The sequence below is a fragment of the Fundulus heteroclitus genome, chromosome 4, assembly GCF_011125445.2.
Source record: "Fundulus heteroclitus isolate FHET01 chromosome 4, MU-UCD_Fhet_4.1, whole genome shotgun sequence".
In the NCBI taxonomy this organism is placed as follows: Eukaryota; Metazoa; Chordata; class Actinopteri; order Cyprinodontiformes; family Fundulidae; genus Fundulus; species Fundulus heteroclitus.
In genome coordinates this window covers 22,023,867-22,046,576 of record NC_046364.1, presented here as the reverse complement: position 1 = coordinate 22,046,576, position 22,710 = coordinate 22,023,867, and the positions used below count along the sequence as shown (strand labels likewise).

Genomic DNA, 22,710 nt, shown 5'->3' with positions numbered 1-22,710 from the left:
GAAGTGTACAATCACATTCAATAAGTTAGAGTATGAGGCTCATTTGTCAGACAAAAAGTACCTTTTTGAAAATAATCTTTAGCCAAGTATTGGGCCTACTTTTCATTAAGCTCACATTTCTATATTAAAATCTTTTGACCTGATGTAATATTCTAAATTAGTCAGGCTTCCATTAGCTGTGAGCAGGAAATCATCATAATTTACTGAAATAAAGGCTTGAAAACATCAGGCTGCATGAAATTGATCTATATTGGGATTGAGTTACTGAAATAAATGAACTTTTCAGTAATATTTTTTTAAACCTATGGATTCCTTCAGGTATTTGAAAGAACTAATCAGAATAAAGTAAAAAAAAATAAAACCCTGATTGTGTGAGCCTGGACTGACAAGAATGTGTAGTGGTGAAAGGGCCACAGCTATATGACACTGTAGCCGTAGTAGGGGTTGTATGAGACGCCACGGTGCCCGGCAAAAGTTAGAATAGTTTTTTTGATTGACCAGTACAAAATATTGCACCGTATTAAGTAACACTTTGGTTTTCTACTTTGCACATTTTATTTGAAAACTTATTTTATGCAGGTGGATTGTAGTAACATGCACAATAATGTACGTTTCCCAATGTTTTTCCTCTTTGCAAAACAGCTCAAGCTCAACCAGGCTGGATAGGGAACTGGATAGTAACTTCCCCCTTTCACCACAGCTTCTGAGGGTCATTCAAAAACATGAATATGCTTTCATCTAATCCCTTCAGTTTTAGACCTTGTACGTTTAAGGTCGCTGTCCTGATATCATCTTAGTCTCCAGGATTTCTTCCAGGATTGACCTATAAGTGGCTTCCTCGTCATATCAACTCTGATCACTTTCCCTGTCCCTGCAGAAGGAAAGCTTTCCCACAGCATGACGCTGCCTCCACCATGTTTCCCTGTGGGAATGGTCTGTTTGGCGTGATGTACACCATAGAGAGCAAATAGCTTTGGTCTTATCTGGCCAGAAAACGTTCTTCAGCATTTTTGTGGATCTGCTTAAATGGCCTGAGGCAATCTGCAAGCAGGAACTCTTATAGGTTTCTTTAAACTATGGTTTTCTTGTCCCTCTTCCATAAATCCCAGATTCAGAGTGCACAACTGATAGGAGTCCTGTAGCTGTAGCTTTAGCTGTGAGTCCCCCAAAAGCTACCATAGGCCTTTTGGCTGCGTTCTCCTGGAGGTTTTCCTCCTTATTAATGCTCTCGTTGCCCTCTCTGTCAGTTTAGGTGCATATTTGTCTTGTGGAAGGTTTGGTGTTATGTATACGCTTTCCGTTTTTAGATGGTGGTTTGAACAGCCTCAAACTTTGGGAGCAGCCTTATTTATACTGTAATAAAATACATGTTTTAAAAGAGGACTTTATTCACACTATCCATCTGTGTGAGTCATTTTATATATTGATTTGTTAAAGCAATCGGTTGCGCTGAATTTCATTTAGAGGGCATTAAAGTGAGAAGGGCTGAATAGAAATACACACTTCACTTTTCAGCTTTTTATTAGTATAAAAGTGTTGAAAACTTCCACTGTACAATGCTCTTCTTTGTGCTGACCTACCACATCAGGTCCCAACAAAATACATTGAGGATGTGAAAAAGATCAAAGACCTTTTTAAAGTAGAATGCTTTTGAAAGGCGCTGTATATTTTCTGCCTCTTTTTAGCGGGTCTGTGTTCAGTGCGACCATGCCAGTCCTCAGCAGAATGCTCTCTCCATCACCGGCACATCAATGCTGTTTCCTGTATTCTGAAGCAGCGGTGAATGTGGTTGCCATTGGTAACTGTTTGGGTTGGATGTAATTAGCAGAGAATATGTGTTGGTTGTCACTCCAAGACGACAAGGGACAATGTATTTTTTTTTACTCACCCTGACACACATTAATAGTTGAACGAACGATCGGTTTGGTCTCTTTTCTTCACCGTCAAGTTGATGTTCCTCAGACGGACTCGCTGTCACCCTAAAGCTCAATAAATGACATGGAAGGAAACAAGTCCTTGAGCCTAAACATCAGTGCAGAGGTCTCAACATTTTAAGATGTTCACACAATGTTCTGTTACCTTTTTGGCAATAAAAGGTGCAATAAAAGGGGGGGGGTCCTCTTACAGGGACAGAGTCACAGCAGAAGATGTTAGAACCCTGTTAATCCCTGAATAAAAAAAGTTTAGGAGCACATTGTTTTGGAGGGGGACTGGCCACTGCCTCCATGGTGCCTCATACAGATTGCTTACATTAACATGTGTGGCTAAATGTAAATGATAAATTAAAATTAGAATGGTAATATCTGCTACAACACTAAGTCACCACAGAACATGGATTATATCGCACAACAAACATAAAATTGTGTGAAAATAATAAAAATCACCACTAATTCCACACAAAAACAGCCATCTTTGTTTTCCAGGCATGGTTCTCCTGCGGATGATGGCATGCAGGCCATGTTTGTTTGGCAGTGGTTAATACATCCGCCTATTATGGCAAAAAGCTTTAATGTTCTTCTGTTTGCTACCTGCCAGATGATTATATATTGCTGTCACAAGGTGTTTGCCCTCTTACAAATTTCTTCTGTTTTTTTTGTTTTGTTTTTTAGGTCTCCCTTTAATGTCCCAGATCAGAAAACTGATTTCAATATCACAGATAGCCCAAGTAAACATGAAAAGCAAGTCTTGCAAACATGACTTTAGTTATTTGGGGGGGAAAGCTATCCAAACTAACTTGCCCTTTGTGAAAATGTAAATGATCTTGTTGTTCCCATAGATTCAAGAAATCACCTTGAGAGCTTTAGTATGGAAATAGGCTAAAAGATTTCAGATTCTAACATAATTAAAACCGAAACGAGTCAAAGTACTTAAAATACACCCATCCACAGTTTATAGCTTATCGGGGATTGGGTTGTCCAGGAAGGAAACCCAGACATCCCTGTCCTCAACAACCCTCCATTGTGGCTAAAGTGGAACGATTCTGCCAAGAAAAGTGGGCCAAAATTCCTCCACAGTGATGAAAAAGACTCATCCTCATCTTGTAGCTGCTTAGGGTGGCCCAACCAGCTACTACTGAGCTGGTTGGGCCACCCTGAGCCAGTTTGGGTTGGATAGTTAAAAAAGGAAAATCATCTGAGAACTACATTTTGCATTCATCAGGCTGTCTTTGTCTAGAATTAGCATTTCCTTCATGATTTAAAACATCTTAAGGTGACCAAAAATGGAAAAGCAAATAAATAAATAAACAATAAAAATCTGTAAGGGGTTAAACATCTTTTTTTTACACCGCCATACGTGCATTTTGCTACCGTTTTAAAAACATCTTTAAGAAGAACTATCTTCTTAAAGCCATAGACCTGGTCTCTGAAACCAACATATCAGCCGTTTCTTCAAACAATGTCACAATTTTCCTGACAGCTAGGCTATTCTCACCGTGGAAATCAGCAGACACCCTCAGGCTCGCTTAAAGGCCAGTAAGCAACAGCTGACCATATCTCCGAATTTATTTCAAGTCAATTTCGCACATCCCCTGCATGCTCCGCCCGCTCCAGACCCCCTGCAGAGATTCTCCAGCCGGCTTCTCAAGTGAAGTCCACAGCAGATTACTCAGAGAGGCCCCGCGAGTGAAGCAAAGTGCTTGATTTTCTCGTTTCTCAGGGACGTGGAGGAGGAGCTGGAGGTGGTGTGGCAGGCAGCAACGCGGGAGAACCAGCAGATGAGGAAGACGCTGATGGACACAAAACTGGGCGGGGACCTGTCGGGCTGGGGGCTTTCTGCTACCTCCCCTCCTGACGTCCCTGCCCAGACTTCAGAGGAGACCGCCAAATCCTCCCAGCTTCAGCATAAGCACGGGCTGGATTTCTATTGCTAAACGCCTGGAGACTGAACCCGCAGAGGTCTGTGCCAGCATCTGAACATCTGGGTCAAAAAAAACAACAACACTGTAAAACTAGTGAGAATTCTATGTACAGATGAGGATGTTCTGACCTTAAAAAGCACTTTAATGACCTTTTCAGCTCTCGCAGAGTTTAACTGTTTTTTTTTTTTAACATATTTGTCTTTCACAAATGTGCCAAGAACAACTGAAAGACACCTGGAGAGTTCGAGGAGAAATGTCCTAAAGTCAAAAGGGCAATGGTGCCATCTACTGGACACAAGTGGCAACCACATTATTGATTGATGACGTTAGCGAGCTAATCAGCAGCCGATGACCAGGCAGTGTCAGTGTAAATCCCTATTTCCTCATTACAACAACCCTGTCGTCTGCACAGCAAATTAACTTGCTTATCACCCAAATAGGAGCAATAAAATTGACCCAATTGAAATGTAGATTTACTTGAAGGAGATTAAGAATTAATGAGATGTGAAGCGAGTTTTCTGTAATAAAAAAACAAACATATTTGATAAATGGTATATATTTGTATATCTGCATTTTAGCCTAATGCGTAGAGGCTTGTTGGTAATTAATAAAGTAAGATTTCACATCTGTGAGCCTAATTTTCCGTGTATTTAATGTGAAACCCTGAGAAAGAATGTTGTGAAGCTGGTCATGCTGTATGTTCTGACTGCTGCTGGCAGAAACATTCAACCTACCATAACTCAAAGCAAATTGATTTATTCTGAAATGTTTTCCTGTGACTCACTCTGTGCTGCAAAGTAGTGAGAGGTAATACTAAAATAAAGGTGGTTACATTTTGGTACCCGTGACTATACCTGGACATGTTTTCATACATTAAGCCCCTAAGTTTTAAAATGTGTCCTTTACGGTAGAGAGACAGAAACGTCACCTTCAACGTTGTTCCTTGGCTTTAGGGTCAAACCATTTCTGTGCTGTCACATTTTCTCATAGCTGCTACCAGAATATGTGACAATCTCTGGATTATTCCCATTTTATTTTATTTTTTTTAATCTTTGGAGAACATTTCCTGTTAACAGCAATCAGAAAAAGTGACCACTTGTGTTTTGTTCCAGTTCCCGCTGCGTTCACAGCATCTGATGGTCACAGAACACAGAAATACAAATCTCAGCCTTCCTCCTCACCAGGTTCAGCTTTAAATCCATGTGCGATGGTTTTAAAGCTGGTGGTTTTACAACAAATCTGAGCTTAAACAGCAGAGGACCCTGAAAGAGGTCTGTCTATTGATGAGATGTTGCTATAACCTGACATGATGTGAACCTGATTTCCCATGTATAGCAGGGTGCTTTTATCTCTCTCTGACTGAAGGTCCCCCTGCGGTTTTTATTTTTCAGGCTGTTAAAGCTGCAATACACCCACTGTGTTCTCTACAGAATCTTTTAGGTTTGCTTGCACTAAACGTCTAAAATTTGTGAAACCTCCCGCTCAATTAGGGAAACACCAGCCCAGATTTGAACGGCTAAAAGCACAAGATCAGCACGACACTTTTTGTTAAAAACTACATGAAGTGGTTTCCAAAAGCACTTAAACTTATCTTCTTTAAACACAATCTAGGAGCAATAAGCGATATTTCACCACTAGGTGGAGCTTGAGCACTGTCTGTAGACCAAAACAAAACGTGTATCAAGCCACGCCTCTAGTGAAGAAGTAAGTAACTCATAACTTTAGAATGCTGTTAGCAAGGGGACATTTTGATCCAATGGGTATGTTCTCCGCCATTTTGTGCCTGGCAGTGGCATGTTATGGGCAGGGAGTGGGTAAGCCCTGAGTGGCAGCTGTTCATGTGCACATACGTGCATGCACAGCCGGCCCGGCTATGTAAACAAGAGACTGGAGAACAATACAGAGAGATGGTGTGTGGCGTCATAACATAGTCCATCTAAAAAGATACATTTAGTTCTTCACAAAACTACTTTTTAGTTCTTGCTATCTAAAATAATGACATTTTGCTTATAGTTCATTTTAAAGTCCATGCTTTTAATATGTGAACACATATGAACACGATACTAAAACACATCTACCATCTCTCTAAACATGTAAGAGCGTCATTTAAAACACACCCATCACTTAAAAACATCATAAGCATTGCCTCAGGTGAGTTCAGCCATTTTCAACAAAATAGATTGCAGGGAGGTGGAGATGAGAGGCGCCAGAGGAGAAGACCGAGGTGGAGAGAGAGAGCAGGAAGACAGAAGAAGAGGATCAACTTCATCGCACAATACCTGTTCCCCATAATTATTGTTGCTGAGCCTTTCTTTACTGTGGTAGCCTCACTGAGACACAAGAGAGACCATTTACATGAATCAACCACCACTAGTTCTCTCTGTCAACGCTAAATCCTCTAAAAACATCAGAAATGAAGAATCGTCTGCGAGTGAAACCTCGGGCATGAGTGAACAAAGCCACGTAGCGTTCACTGTACTGTATCTTTGTACGCTGCACACATCAGAGGTGATGTCTGGCAGAGCCTTATTTCTCTCCTACAGTTACTATCTGCACTTTATCTGCCTGCACAGGTGTGTGCTGAACCTACAGCAGCAAAAAAACTGGAATACATTTTCTCTTACTTACCTGTCTGACCTTAGTATTGTAATGACTGATTGTTTTCATATATTATCAGCGTTGTTGGTAAATGTTCGTTCCTCTGTATAAAAAACTTAAAACTAACAATAATCATAAAGAAACTTTATAATGAGCCTAAGCAGTGCTAAAAGTCTGGGACCATTCATTCCCCAATTAAATCTGAACTAGTCTAACATGTAGTACCCCGTTGGATCCAGCAGGTGGAGCGCTTCTGAAAACTCAGTAAACCTTTTTTCCCCGCAACAGCGGTCACTCACAGATGCTTTATAGCTTGTATATGTTACACATTATGGAGGTTCCACAACTGATGCTATTGAAAAAAAGAGAGAATGCTAAAAACAACTTGGGGGCCTTTTTGACTCTAAAGCGTACAAAACCACAATAAAACTACAATAGTGAATTAAAGAGGACACATGTGAAGGATTTCTTTGTTAATCACTACAGGAAGGATGAACTAACAAAGGCCCAGCCAACTCTCAGACACTCAAGCATCCAGACCAGAGCCTGATCTGGACGCAGCGGGGAAGTGAAGTGGAACTACGGATTAGCAAATCCATTTCAGCTGCTTCACATAAAAAAGGCCTGAAAGAACTTTAACAACCTATTAATGATCTGCAGCAAGAACACAGGGTTTATTCATTAATTATATGAGGAGACTAACCTGATTAGAAATATGTAGTTCTTTGTGTCTGCTACTGTACCGCCTCAGTTTGGCTTAGTTTTCTATAAAAGAACATCACAGTTAATATTATCTGAATGCCCTCCAAGAATATAGATTGACAACAGTACGGTGGGAAGCTCAAAACGCTTTCATAGTTTAAGCACTTGGTAGGATGAGTAATGTTTTTGTTTTGTTTTTAACCAAATTTAGTCATTAGTTTGTGTAAATATGTCTGATTTAAAAATGCCCAGATCTACAGTGCAGATGACTGCGTCTCAGCTGAAAATCAACATTTTGTTGGCCTTTTCAACGTCATGCAGTGATGACGATTGCTGTGAAAGAAGTCCTCTTCATTATTGCTGCTGGTGATCATATTTTGTGGACACCATGAACAGAACCAAAATAGACTGTTCAATCCAAAAAAGCTCACCGGTACTCTCCTCCAGGGACCCTAGGTCAGGCTGTTCCAAAGACGAGGCTGAAGCTTAGAGGTGATCTTCCGCTTGCAGACCCTAATTTATGGAAGGGGCTGCTACATGTTAGGCAGGCTCCTTCACTGGTTTCTTTTAAATCCTTTTGAAGACTCGTGTTTTTCCCTGGCATTCAACACAGCATGAGTTGTTTATTCTTATGAGCGGTTGTGTCTGATACTGTTTCATGTGTTTTTTTATTCTACTGTTTTATTCTCTTGGCGTACGGCACGTTTTAAATGTGGTTTACAAATAAATTGGATTTGATTTGCCAGATTTATTTCTAAAAATTTGGAATTGTGTATGGAATTTTACTTTTTGGCCTACAAATAAAACACAGTGCATTAATTCCTCTGGACACACCACCTCCACCCTGATCCACATCAAGATGAGCACTGGATGACCGCCTCAGTACCACACTGTCAGGAGAAGGCCCATCAGTGACTGTTCTTCCTGTGGCTATTCAAGAAGTACAGCCCTCCACAGGAGAGGCTGGTTATCTTCTACACCACCATTATCCAGTCTGTCCTGTGTTCATTCATCACTGGGTGGTTTGGCTCATCCACAAAACAGGACGGGCCCAAACAGTTAGGTCTGCTCATCAGGGCTGTCCTTCCCTCCAGTCAGGACGTGTACAGGTCCAAAATCGTCCAAGAAAAGGCTGCTAACGTCTCTGCAGACCGTACACTTCTTGGACACTACGTCTTTAGACTTTTAACTTCAGGTCGACGCTACAGAGGATTATTTACAAAAATCAGCTGTCACAAGGACAGTTTCTTCCCCCAGGCTGTTCCTTTTTCTTTCCCTTACACACACACACAGTCATATATATATATATATATATATATATATATATATATATATATATATATATATATATATATATATATATATATATATATATATATATATATATATATATATATGAAACATCTGTTCAGAATACCAAGTAGAGATCCCCAGGTCAAAATGAGAGTCACCTCCCAAGATGGTGGAGAATGGCAGAGCTAAGATCCTGTGGGTCTTCCAGATACAAACAGACAAAATGGTAATGGCCAACCAACCGGACATTGTGATCATTGATAAGCAGCAGAGGAAGCAGCTGTGATCGATGTGGCCATTCTAAGAGATGGAAACATCAGGAAAAAAGCTTGAGAAACTGTAAAAATACCAAGGGCTCAGGGAAGAACTAGAAAGAGCCTGGAAGGTGAAGACAACAGTAGATCATCGGCCCCCACTCTGGAGAAGTGTCTCCAGCAGATACCTGGAAAACATCGGACATCTCAGTCCAGAAGAGCGCAATTTTAGGGACACCTAAGATTCTAAGAAGAACCCTCAAGCTCCCAGGACCCGAGCTTGAGAGATGGAGAACCATTCACTTACTTACGAGTGTGAGGGGTGGGTGACAGAGCAGTTTTTTTTGTTTATATATATATATATATATATATATATATATATATATATATATATATATATATATATATATATATATATATATATATATATATATATATATATATATATATATATATGAATGCTGGAGATAGGCACCAGCAGCCCCGCGACCCCATGAGGGATTAAGCGGTTTGAAAAATGGATGGATGGATGGACGGATGGATATATATATATATATATATATATATATATATATATATATATATATATATATATACAATAAACTTTCTCTTTCTATGTGTTCTCTTTGTATACTAAATGTCTTTACAAGTTCCCTAACTGGGCACAATCATGCCGAGTAAAGATGATCCCAAATGTGAGGCACGGTGGTGGTGGCATCATGCTGTGAGGATGTGTTTTCCCAGCCGGAACAAGGAACCCAGCCAACGCTGATGGGAAGATGGGGTACAAGTTCTAGCTAAGTACCCTAAGAAAACCTGCTAGGGGCCCCAACACAGTAATGCAGTAATGAAAATCAAATGGTCTACAATATTGAAACACACACATGAGCAGACAATAAACAAGCGGGCAGATTGAGACAACAATGCAATAGTGCAATTAGCAGATTGCAAAGGATGCAGGAGTAAATAGTATAACCACTGTTATTATTATGTTCATGTCGAGGGTGGAAGTGATGTTCAGGTGCACACAGAAACACACATGACCACAGCGTGATGAGTACAGAGAACGCTGGAATAAATCAGTATTAAATACAGTGGTATGTAAGTCAGGTAGGTAAGTTTGGTATACAGTATATGCAATATTACAATATGAACAATCTGAACAGTGAATAGAGAATACTGAATAAATGAGTAGTGATGCCAGTAAACAGGTGGCTGAATAGAGGCAGACTTACTGGGTTATTATCGCACAGGAGGTTTTTCTTTTCTTTTTCTTTTTTGACACTGTGAGTCAGTATCAGCTGTTCACTATTGCTCCTGATTATCTATCAGGAGCAATAGTGAATGTTGTAACATCCTCAAACTGTGGTTTCCTGTGTTAAAATAAGATACGCTTCCTTTTTACTTGTGTATGTTATTTAGAAGATTTTCTTTTTTTTTACCATCCCCTTTGTTTTGATCCAGAAGACATCTACTTGGAAAAATAAATGTATTTAATACATAGGCCTATGTAAACACACTGATATTTACATATAAGTGAACTTTATAGTCATTAATTCAATTCCTTTTATTTATATAGCACAAATGCACCATCTTTGTTATCAGTCAGTTCAATCTGATCAGACAGACCGACAGGTTCAAAGTAAATTACAAACATTAAAATTTGATCCTAGGTGTCAATCCTGTCAGGTTCAGTTTATTATTCAAATCATTAAAACGTTTTCTATGTAAGGAATCCCAGTGGTCAGACTGATTTACAGCTGTTATTACTTTCCTGAATAAAACAAAAACAGACAGAATAATAATGGGAGGAAGCAAATGTAAGCAAGAACACGGATTATTGGCTACGCCTAAACAAAGTCGCTGCTTAGGCCATGTCTTCGTCACCCTCTTCTTCAAACTCTCCCTCTTCTTCTGCGGTGGCCTCCTGATACTGCTGGTACTCGGACACCAGGTCGTTCATGTTGCTCTCGGCCTCGGTGAACTCCATCTCGTCCATGCCCTCGCCGGTGTACCTGTGACGACACAACTTTAGGATCTACACAACGCCCCCGGCACACCAACGTGGCTCACTGCGCTCTACTCACCAGTGGAGAAAAGCTTTGCGGCGGAACATGGCGGTGAACTGCTCAGAGATGCGCTTGAACAGCTCCTGAATGGCTGTGCTGTTTCCAATGAAAGTGGCAGCCATCTTGAGGCCACGCGGCGGGATGTCACAGACCGCCGTCTTCACATTGTTTGGGATCCAGTCGACGAAGTAGCTGCTGTTCTTGTTCTGCATGTTCAGCATCTGCTCGTCCACTTCTTTAATCGACATGCGGCCTCGGAAGACGGCAGCTACTGTGAGGTAGCGCCCGTGGCGTGGATCACAAGCTGCCATCATGTTTTTGGCATCAAACATCTGCATGGTGAGTTTAGGAACTGTCAGAGCCCTTGAAAAGACAGACATTCAGATGAAATTAAGATTTTTTTCAGCACGTGTTAACAACATAAAAAAGGTGGATTTGGGAGCCGCCTCTACCTGTACTGCTGGCTGCCTCGGCTCGTCAGCGGGGCAAAGCCTGACATGAAGAAGTGCAATCTGGGGAACGGCACCATGTAGATGGCCAGTTTCCTCAGATCAGCGTTGAGCTGACCAGGGAAGCGTAAACAGGTGGTTAGATTTAGCGCGGTCTGGTTGTGTCTGGCTCGGTTCAGTTCAGTTTGCGATCCATTTACACTGGAAAGTTATCTCAGTTACCGAGCTCAGACCGTTCTCGGCACGATTAAAAAAGGGTCGTGTAAACGGGGTAATTGATGCAGTAATTCATGTGAAAGGAGGCCTGACTAAGTACTTAGTGCTTACACTGTACAGTACATGGACACACTTTTCTGTGGATCGACATTTCCGTGATAAAAGTTGGCACGTTCTATTGACATTTTGAATGAACTTTTTTCTGATATGTATTTGGGAATACTTTACTTTTGGAAAATATGATTTAATGATAAAGCAACACTTGCGTGCCCTTAGAGTGCATTATTGCCCTTTTTATAAATTCAAAAGTTTGGTTAATACTTGACAAAACTCTTCTACGACTATGAGAGTGATCCAGGAAAACTTTGTTTCTATGTTAGAGAGGATAATGGCAGACAATCTGCCACCATGGAAAGTGTCATAGCTAACAGAACGCCAGGCCAGATGTAGCAGTTAGCACGAGTAGAAATCATTGTGAAGTTAAAAAGTTAAAGTAGCAGCAAATAATGCTAAGGGGACGAGTATTCATCATGTCCTCCAGTAGCCTAAGCCCATAGAAGCACATCCCCATAGGTAGGTCAGGATAACATGAGCCACTCTAACTATAAGCTTTGTCAAAAAGTAACGTTTTAAGGTTAGCCTTAAAAGTAGACAGGGTGTCTGCCTCACGGATCAAAACTGGGAGTTGGTTCCACAGGAGAGGAGCCTGTTAGCTAAAGGATCTGCCTCCCATTCTACTTTTAGAGACTCTAGGAACCACCAGCAGACCTGCAGTCTGAGAGCGAAGTGCTCTGTTAGGAACATACGGGGTAATCAGAGCTCTGATATATGATGGAGTTTGATTATTAAGGGCTTTATACGTTAGAAGGAGAATTTAAAATTCTTGATTTTAACAGGAAGCCAATGAAGGGGAGCTAAAATAGGAGAAACATGATCTCTCTTTTTCATTTTCAGAAGAACTATTACTGATTGATTGTGGAACAGTACCGCTAGATTCAGCTAAAGCGTTTGTGTAATCAATTTGTCATTTATTTTTAGCCCAGTGTTTTCATGTTCTGGATCAATCAAAAATGCTAGTTTTGTTTTTTGTTTTTTGTCCCCAGAAGCACAAGCGGATTTAAGCTCAGACACACCTGGCAACTCTGCTCGCAAAGATCTCTCCACCTCCTCTGGCCTTCCGTCTGCTCGGAGTCCTGCAGCTCTGCAGCCCACCTCCTTGGAGCAGGTACAGGCCTGAAACAAGCTTTCCACAAACCTTACAAAAAGATCAGGAATCAAGAAGCTTTATTGACTTTATGTGTTACCAGACTGAAATTTTGACGAGGCACACACCGGCTCAGAATGCACATAATTACACGTAAAACAGAGATACAACAAGACATAATCTTTCTTTTTTTTTTTAAAACAGTTGATTGTACTGGCCAACAATAATTCTCCCATAGGGGGTTAATCATGCATATACTCCTGAGCAGCTAATGGACTCATTTTCAAGTCAAAAAGATCGCAGTCTAAAATACTTTGCATTAAATTTAGTCACAGAATTGTGCAATTTGTATGCATGTCTAACCAGACAGTGCCTGAGAGGTTGAAGTGTGTGAATACACATTTGCAAGTGAGAGTCAGTGTAAATGATTTACATTAGATCATAAACCTGTGTAATCAGTAGTGTGTTCGTAACATAACAGATTATGAACTGGGCTGGTGGTTTGTTGATGATCAGCAGGGGGCGATGGCCCTCACAGCTTGGGGAAACACACTGTTTTTAAATCTGTTAATTTTTTATTTTAATGTTCCTGAATTATTTCCCCCGATGGAAGTAGGTCAAACACAGTTTTTGTCGCTTTTTACAGCCTGGGCTTTCTATACCGAGTAGCGCCTCCGTGCCGGGCAAACGTTCACACTGTTTTGTTTTCAGATTTGGGATTGTTTAAATGTTGTCTGGTTAATTGCAGTTGGAAGAGGAAGAGGCCAAGGATTGTTTTGATGTGGATGTTGCTGTCACCAATCCAGAGAAAGTTGGTCAGTTTAGTTATGCTCCATTTCTATTTTTTTTTTTTTTTAAGTCATTGCTGTAAATTCAGGAGTAGTTCTTTGTATTTTAAGGACATAAACCTAAGATCTTATTATCAGCGTGAAATTTTACAGATCTGCCTTTGTTTTATTTGTCCCTCCCAGGAGACGGCATGAACGCTTATGTGGCCTACAAAGTATCCACCAGGGTGTGTATTTAAGCTTCGGATGGTTAATGAGTTGCACGAATTGTCACACGGCCACGCTCATCTTGTTTTTCCGTATTTTTTGTCCAGACCTCTTTGCCCATCTTCAAAAGTAAGGTCTTCTCTGCCAGGAGGCGTTTCAGTGATTTCTTAGGCCTCTATGAAAAGCTGTCGGCCAAACAGTCGCTCCATGGCTGCATCATACCGCCTCCACCGGAGAAAAGTGTTGTAGGTAAGAGAAGGTGTGTCTTTATCACCTCATGTCCCATTACAACCACAAGCTTTCATATGTTTTATTTGTTGTATGGTAGGCCGACACAAAGCAGTGCGTCATTGTGAAGCGGACAGATTTGTCAAAAGAAAGCTACGAGTCCCGTTTGCATTTTGCCTCAGTAGTGTGAAGCCTTCTGCGACCGCCAACGGGTTTTCCTCCAGGACTGCCACCCATCATCACTTCAAACAGCTTCCAAACAGGATTAATGAGAATCTGTGACATTGGATGTTCACAAAGGTCTTTCATTCAATCTGACCGAGCCTGGGGTGTTTTTGCTGCAATGTTTTCGTCTATTTAAAAAAAAAAAATCCATATAGGCTACATTGAACTTTGTAGTTGTAATGGGACAAAATGTGGAAGAAAGTGCGAGTGGTATGACATTTTTGCAAGCGACTCAATGCGCATGTTGTCTTTTGCTGTGTTTCTAACCACCTTTTGCATCTGCAGGAATGACAAAAGTGAAGGTGGGCATGGATGACCCGTCATCTGTGGAGTTTGTGGAGAAGAGAAGAGCGGCTCTGGAGAGGTTAACCTCCACTCATGTTTTTACACAGCCATTCATTTAATCAAATGCTTTCTAGTGGTAATTATTTTTGTTTTCATTTGCTGGCATGTTTATATTCTTCCCCTTCTAGGCTGAGCTTTACTGTTTTTTTTTTTTTTTTGTTGTTTTTTTTTATGTGTCTCTGTCTACAACTCCTACTTCGCCTTGTCAATACTTTGTTTTGTGCAGGTACCTTCAGAGAATAGTGGCTCACCCGCTGTTACTGCAAGACCCTGACGTCCGGGACTTCTTGGAAAGAGAAGATGTAGGTGCTTGAGGATGTTAAATGAAACGCCTTTTATATATGCACTGTGCTTTTCTTTGATAATACATCAGAAATGTCAATTTTTTTTATGTATTATTAGGTATGTTTTTAAAAGCAAAAAGCTTTTCTAGGAACCAGGGTAGTTTTCCAGAGCTATAATTTTATTGCTGGACATACCAGGGTAGAAACAAACTGCCCACGGTTTCAGTCGTCCTTACAGGTGAAACTTCTTAAAGCAGAAACTTGGCAGATAAACATGCTGTGGACCTGCACTGGTGGTGGTGCAGGGCTTAGGTTTTTCTGAAATGGATGCTCTGATACTGACAGCAGCTAGAGGAGGCGTGACCCTCTGAGTCAGCAGACATCATTGGCATTAGCAGCCTTACAGTCCAAACACACAGCCCCCCCAGAGCACACAGATGTTCAGGGTACCGTAGGGGAAACGCATCTATTGTTAACAAAAAAAAAAGTTAGTTATTACTATGTTAATGAACCCTTGTTTGTTCTCAGCTCCCCAGAGCAGTAAACACCCAGGCGCTGAGTGGAGCCGGTTTCCTCAAAATGATCAACAGGGCCTCCGATGCCGTCAGCAAGATGACCATCAAGATGAACGAGTCTGACACCGTAAGAGGAGCCGGGAGGAAGTGTCTTCCCATCTCTAACGCTGTCTGGTGTCTTAAATGTGTTTCAGATTTGCGTCCCAACGCAAAGTTAAACTTTTTTTTTTTTTTTTTGCCCAACAAGCAGAAAAGCTTCATGTGGCAGAAAACGTAACATTGCACAGAGCACCATCTCTGCCTGATCCTTGTGGCGGCAGCATCCTGCTCTGGGCAGGCTCTTTGACATTTGGTTCAAGTGCAATCAGGGGTTTTTACAAAGGATACACTTCAGAATAAAGCCAACCAAGCTCAGTAATCCAATGCTGCACAGTTTAGGCAATAGCAAATTGAGTCAGTCTCTATAATGGATAATTGTTGTATTTAAATGGGTTTTGGATTTTTATACATACTACATACCATAAAAAGAAAAGGCCTCATAAACCTAACAAGCTTGTTTGGTTGAGTGTTCGTCTCCTTGGTTTGATGTTTAGTTTTTGTTTGTGTGTCTCAGTGGTTTGAGGACAAGTTCCAGGAGGTGGACACGGAGGAGCAGCAGCTGAGGAAGCTTCTCGCCGTAGTCGATTCCCTGGTCAGCCACAGAAAAGGTGAGCCCAATGCCGATCAAACGGTTTCCTGCAGAGGGAAAATGGAAGCAGCTCATCAGTCCAAAAATGATCAGCCTGAAGAAGTGTTTCCGTTCTGTTCTCCTTAACACCAGAGCTGTGTGTAAACACAGCCGTGTTTGCCAAAAGCATGGCCATGCTGGGGAACTCCGAGGATAACACAGCCCTGTCCCGGGCCCTCTCCCAGCTGGCAGAGGTGGAGGACAAGATGGAGCAGCTGCACCAGGAGCAGGCCGGCACCGACTTCTTCATCTTCGCCAAGCTGCTTGCCGACTACATTCGCCTGCTCGGTGCTGTGAGGGTAGGATGACGGCTTGATGTGAAAAAAGAAAATGACCACGACTTAAACGAATGAAAATCTGTTTTTGTATACGAAAAATATTTTGGTATTGAGTTTTACAGCTTTTTTCCCCCCTAGTGTGTAAACATCAACAGCATAAAGTGTTCTCATTGATCGTTAACCAAACTGTTTCTCAGCTCTCTGTTTAGTTAATATCATGTCCTGTTCTCACTAGATAGGCTCCGATCACACTTCTGGCCAATACCGATTTCCGGTTTTGACTTGCTGATTAGAATATTAGAGTATTTCTATCTAAGAAACATAACTAATACAAACTCAGTTGTGTTTCTTTTCAAGACTCAATGCTAACAAATAATTACCATTAAAGATTTTCCCACAAATTAGTTGAATGAAGCATTAGTTTGGTAACCTGACTCAAGCCAGACGCATGTCGCTCCGCCTAGCTCCACTCACATACATCTGGGACCTCTCCATAAGAATTGCCCTTATTGAAGGCTGGGACTTATCAAAAATCCTTGCATATGATTGGATAAGCCACTTGTCTGTCATCTTTATCAACGTGCTATTTCAACCACTCACACTGAAGCCAACCCGTGACGCTGTGAGAGAGACGCAGAAAAAAAAAAAAAAAACAGGAAGAGGGGGGAAGACAGGCGGCAAAGCGCCGCGGGTCAGAGTCAATCCCGGGCCGACCGCGTCGAGGACTAAAGGCCTCCTAATATGATTTGCGCTAACCGCTAACCACGCCCCAGAAAACAGAACTTGCCAAATCCGGTCGGGAGAAGGGCGAAAACATTGTTTCCACCAACAAAAGCCTTCAGAGCCGTTCTCTGATGTTCTTTTAATGAAACAATATTAGGTAGATTGGACAACACGGAAGAAATAGCAGCATCAATGTTAACGCTTGCTTCCTCGATGCGAGCCGCCATTGTCTAAATCAAAACAGTCTCACATCACGGTCGCTTCTCCACTACGTCACATCTATGAAACTCCAGCCCTGCGTCCTGATTGGCTGGACAATAAAATTGGTTGGAGAAATCACTCTCTATGGGAGATGTCCCAGATGGATGTGAGTGAAGCTAGGCGGAGCAACATACGTCTGGCATGAGTCAGGTTATTAGTTTGGATCCCGACAGAAAATCAGCATCTTCATCAATGTTTTCGATTTCTGCATCAAACTCTGATGCAGTTTCTTTGTTTTAGAGTTCAGTAACAATCAGATAGAAATAGGGGCACAGAGAACACTGGGAGCTTTCAGTCTGAAAGCATTCACTGAACAGGAAAAAGTTTATTTCAAAATGTCCCCTGAAGATCAGCGGCAAACGCGTAACTGTTGCAAATCTCGTCATTTCTGTTGTAACCCAATAGGAAATGAATTTGCACAGGGTTGCTTCGACCAGCGCGTGCGGGCGTGGCAGCGATGGCAGGAGGCTCAGAGCACACTCCAGAAGAAGAGAGAAGCTGAAGCCAAGCTGCTGTGGGCTAACAAACCCGACAAGCTGCAGCAGGCAAAGGAAGAGATCAACGAGGTAACGGCACCGTCGCTACAGCGGGAAAGACTTAGATTTCACTAATCGGAGAGGTATATCTCACTGCAGCTGAGCTGTCAACAACAACCTGATGTGTGATTTACAACGATCCTGCTGACTTCTATCAAGCTACCTTAGCAAAGTAAATGTACTTGGCTGTTGGAGGGGTCCAAAAAAAGTTTGGAAATGCTTAAAAGCAAATTCCCAGCCAGGCCCGCACCGTACGGCGACACTTGACTTGAAAACAGTCTACTCTCTGAACACAAACTGAATGCAGGGAAATGGGATACGTTTCTTCAAAGTTGGTATTTGGAGCTAGTTTTTGCCCACTGAAACTAAACTGATATTATTTGTTCTAACCCTCTTAAAATGTGCGCATAACTCTCAATCCTACTCATTTTCAACGGGGGTTATCCACTACCAATCTAAATATCCATGTGTACAAATCTCGTCTGTATCCTTAAAGTCCAAAGATTTCAAATTAAAAGTCCGAGGATCACGGATTAAAGATGATGCCATGATGTAGTTTCATTTATTTAAAACATAAAAGCAGCAATTATTTGTACTACTGCTAAAATAATCCAACATGTTGATTATCACAAACATGAAAGTGTTAAATTCCATGAAATAACCTGCTGAATGATGTAGGTTTGTAAGTAAGGTTACACTTTATTTGAAGGGGTCCACATAAGACTGACATTACACTGTCATAAACATGACATAACACCTGTTATGAACATAAATGACTCTTTATGAATGTTTAGGACTGTTGTCATTAATTGTCATTCGGTAAATTATGACACTATTAAAGCAAAGTGGACATTGTTTAATATGTCTTTGTTATGCCAACTTCACATTAACAGAGACAAGGTTAAGTTTAGGGCTTGATTTGGGATTAGGTTAAATTTAGGGCTTGATTTGGGATTAGGTTAATTTAAGGGCTTGGGGTTTTGTTAAGTTAAGGGCTTGTCATAATAAAGACATTTTAAACAATGTCAACATTGCTTTAATAGTGTCATAATTTACCGAATGACAATTACAACAGTCATAAACATTCATAAAGAGTCATTTATGTTCATAACAGGTGTTATGTCATGTTTATGACAGTGTAATGTCAGTCTTATATAGACCCCTTCAAATAAAATGTTACCGTAAGTAAACGGGCGTCCTGTTCAGAAGATCATAGCCCTACGCTGCAGCTTCCAAACACCCTTTAGTTTCCAGGCTTCTGAAACTGAACTGATTTCTCTGCCCTTTAAGCCAGCTGGGAGGTGAGCTGTGGTGTATTACTCCGTGCTTCACGAAAACTCCAGGGCTGACGTTAGTGACGATAAAGTTTTTCTGCAGTTTTGAAACTTCAAACATTTACAAGCTTGATGTGCCTCCTAGTTACTGTTAGAGCTTGAGAATCAATGGGTTTTGATCTGTTTGGCTGTCGTCCTTTGAAGACCAAATGCAGCGTGTCCCTGATAGAGATCTAGGGTGCTTCAGGTCTGAGCGAGTCAACTGTCATTCAAACCTGCTGATTAAAATCGTCCCATTTCAACACGCACGTTTCCCTCTCTTGTTTGCCGTCAGTGGGAGGCAAAGGTTACTCAGTACGAGAGAGACTTCGACAGGATTGGGATGACCGTACGGAGGGAGGTTCTTAGATTCGAGGTGAGTTGAAGAGTTTTTTCCATTTTTCCGCGAGTTTGCTTTTCTTTTAACCTTCATCCTCGGTTTCAAAGACAGAGTGATTGTTTTCATTCGGCGTTTTCTTCTGCTTTGCAATGATGTTAGTCCTCCTCTGCAATTATGCTTTCGACCGGATTTGAGCTAAATTGCCACGAAAAGATTGTCGTTAGTGGCTATTCGTAAACTATATCAGTTCCTATTTGATCAGAACTAAGTTTTTATTTCTTTCTTTTGTGCTTTTAATGGATCCTAAAGCCAAAGATCTGTTGTTCTCTTATAATGATGTACACTGTTTTAAGGTAATTAAAATCACAGCTGAAAGATCTTTATGCTAGTTTCTGCTGGTTTTGACCTCCTCGGAACAACACCCTTCTCTGTGCCCGGAGAAAAATTTTGATGTTCTGCCAAAAAGAAAGATTCCTGCAGCTGTTTTTACTTTTTATTATTATTATTGCCAAAGATCTTGAGACATGACAAGACTCTTCCCATTGCAGAAAGAAAAGGCCAAGGACTTCAAGAGCCAGATAATCAAGTATTTAGAGGCAATGCTGCAGTCTCAACAACGGGTAATTACCATACAAAAACATTTTATTCACTAGGCAAACGATGACATGTTGCATTCATTGGGCACTGCTGACAATTTGTATAAAATAAATGGCAGGTGAAGCATCTTGTTTTTGAAGTTGTACATAAAGGTAACCAGGAAACTGGTTATCTGTTGATTGTAAATATGTTGGTCCAAAGGGGGGGCGTGGCCTAAAATAAAGGATGCAAATTTTGAAAAGCATTTTATTCCCTTTGTTAGTTATGGTAGAGAATGAGTGCTCCTGTGGCTTAGTTTTTTAATTCCAAAGGGACCTGGGAACTTTGTTAGAGTGGCTAATTCATTTAAAATACAAGAACACTTGAAATAAAAACCTGGGTCCCTTCACCAGAAAACTAACACTGGGTTATTATTGGGTCTTCCTTCTGCATTCTGATCCAAAATCCTTGGCCAAATCAACACAGAGATGGTTCACCTGACACAAAATAACATTCTTCCATCTATTAAGGAAAACTGTTATGGTGAAATAAGGAGAAAAGTATATGCAAGAGGACTCAAAACTCTAGATAATCTAGAGTAGGGCTGCAAGGAAACGTACGATATGCAGAAATGTTGGTGGTCGTTCCAATGAAGACATTACTTAAGTGTTTGTGTCCCTCTACTTTGAGTTGATTGTAAACCAGGACCCAGATCATGAGTAGTTTATCCCGTTACTGGAAAATACAAGGCAATACATTATTTCTGTTTTTGAAGCATAGTTGTGGCTTAATAGGAAGATTATTTATCATGTAATCAGAAGGTTGGGGTTCAATTCCAGCTTCCTCCCCGGTATACTGTGCAGCTCTAACCTAGAGAGGCTGATCAGAGAACAGTGGTCAAAGATCTAATGCTCTCTATGCTCTATCCTTGTGAAACTATAGAAGAAGAGTGAGTTCTGTAAATATGGAACTGCTAGATTAATTTTAGACATAACATTTTTAATATTTCTTTTCTCATTGATAAATTTACTCAAAGATTTGGTCCTGAGATTGTTACTATAGAAAATAAATTAATTTTAAGGTTTTTATACATCTTTTCTTAGTGTAACTATAAGTGTGCAGTTCAGTGTGACTATCGGTACCTGTTAATGTTCACTAACACCAGTTTAAAAGCTTATTTGTGATTGGTCAGACCATGTTTTAACTGTTTTTGTTTGTCTTCTGCTGATTGTATTCCAGCTCGTAAAGTTTTGGGAGGCGTTCCTGCCTGAGGCGAAGGCAATAGCCTAATGAAGTGGATTTTCATTTTTATATGTACTATATATAAATAAAAAATAAAAAACCCAACTGCCTTTTTGAACACTTTACCTCTTTACCTGGAGATGAGAGAACAGTTTTGAAGCACAGAAGAAACGTCCGTCGATTTTTTTTCCTCTTGTCTTTTTGATTAAAATGAATTATTCTGTACAGACGTTTGATATAAAAAGCTGCCATGTTTCCCTATGTATTTGACATCATTTTTAGAGTTTCATTTAAAGAATGATGTAAAGCAAGATTCAGGTCTGACACAAGCTTGTCCGCATTGTGTGTTTGACTCACTGTCTTGTCAGTGGAATGTTTCTTCTTCCTTAAACAAGTATGTTGAGATGTTTATACCAAGATACTCCACCAGGTATCAGTCTCTGTGGTTTACGTTGGATGATAGGCATATGCAGGTCAGTCCGCTCCTACAGCCGCTGTTGAATGGGAGCATGTTGCAAATTTTGATGCACTAAAATGGATCGCACAAACAGAAATCAGTTTTTCTTTGTTACTAAAACACCTTTGTAAATGACTATTAAATGTATTAATGGATTCTTAAGGTTTATCATCTAAAGTATTTCTTACATTTGGAATCATGTTACAACGCAGCACTAACATTATGGGCTTATCGAAGTTTTAACCAATTAAATAGTCGTAAGTTCATCAGGAGAATACAATCTGTATTGGTATATTTGCTCCGGTCATATTCATGGTATTAATGACTTTGTTGATCCATGTATTCACTATTGTTACGTTTACTTTGTTGTAAGCCCAAGTGAGCTAATGTCGACCTACGGCAGAGATTGTTTACATGTACTCATGTCCAATGTGTGAATTAGATCATACAGGTTTTGTTTAGTAATATTCCTGCCTAATAGACAGTGACTGGTTAAACAATAACAGAACCTGACAATAAGTGATATGGTCCCTTTATTTACTGTTTTCTTATTGTAGTCGTTCCCTTTACATAAGAATGTGCTTTATTTTTATAACCACTTTGCATTCATACATAGATTTTCTTTGAAACGTTATGACAAATGTACAAAATAAATGTTTGACTAAGATTTGGGGATTATGTGTTTTGTTTTTTATTTATTTCAACTTCAGATTTTTACACATTTGTTGCAGTTTTTCCCCCTTCTTTGAAAACTGTTAGCTTCAAGACTGAAAGCATAAGGCATCATCTTTGATTGCAGTAATTTTGTGTCCGTAAATATTTTAACCCTTTAATGTGTAATTTGTCCCTTTGTTCATGGGAATGAGCTCCAGCATCATACTTGTTTAAATCAGATATAGGCTCCACTCCCCTGTCTGTAGGTCTAGATGTCTTTTTATTTACTTCAACATCACAAAACTAGCTCCATTATTCTTTTAAAAACAAAATGTTTTAACATACCGACTTAAATAGACAATTTATT

At 40.5% G+C, this 22,710-nt stretch overlaps 2 protein-coding genes across 8 annotated transcripts in view; both read left to right on the top strand.

The window, feature by feature from the left end:
- Positions 1 to 4,497, top strand: part of cep89 (centrosomal protein 89) — a 75,151-nt gene extending 70,654 nt beyond the window's left edge. For 6 of the 7 annotated variants that reach the window (XM_036136271.1, XM_036136273.1, XM_036136272.1 and 3 more), the window contains one exon: positions 3,658 to 4,497. In XM_036136271.1, the coding sequence (XP_035992164.1) occupies positions 3,658 to 3,871 (214 nt within the window). In that variant the 3' untranslated portion in view covers positions 3,872 to 4,497. The remainder of the gene's footprint in view (positions 1 to 3,657) is intronic. The other variant, XM_036136274.1, reaches the window with a different exon arrangement.
- A 6,419-nt stretch (positions 4,498 to 10,916) lies between these two features.
- LOC118562837 (sorting nexin-1-like) lies at positions 10,917 to 22,358 on the top strand. The gene is made up of 15 exons (XM_036135714.1): positions 10,917 to 10,931; positions 10,994 to 11,114; positions 12,544 to 12,665; positions 13,393 to 13,459; positions 13,616 to 13,659; positions 13,747 to 13,888; positions 14,378 to 14,456; positions 14,664 to 14,739; positions 15,250 to 15,363; positions 15,850 to 15,943; positions 16,057 to 16,262; positions 17,648 to 17,791; positions 19,370 to 19,450; positions 19,963 to 20,034; positions 21,230 to 22,358. The coding sequence occupies exons 1-15, from the start codon at positions 10,917 to 10,919 to the stop codon at positions 21,278 to 21,280; spliced, it is 1,428 nt and encodes a 475-aa protein (XP_035991607.1). The 3' UTR covers positions 21,281 to 22,358.
- Positions 22,359 to 22,710: the final 352 nt, after the last annotated feature.

Bases quoted from the DNA above. Each gene is read 5' to 3' on its own strand.
- LOC118562837 (XM_036135714.1), top strand. The intron at 13,460-13,615 runs GTCAGTTTAGTT...TGTCCCTCCCAG, and splicing joins CACCAATCCAGAGAAAGTTG to GAGACGGCATGAACGCTTAT. The intron at 19,451-19,962 runs GTGAGTTGAAGA...TTCCCATTGCAG, and splicing joins GGGAGGTTCTTAGATTCGAG to AAAGAAAAGGCCAAGGACTT.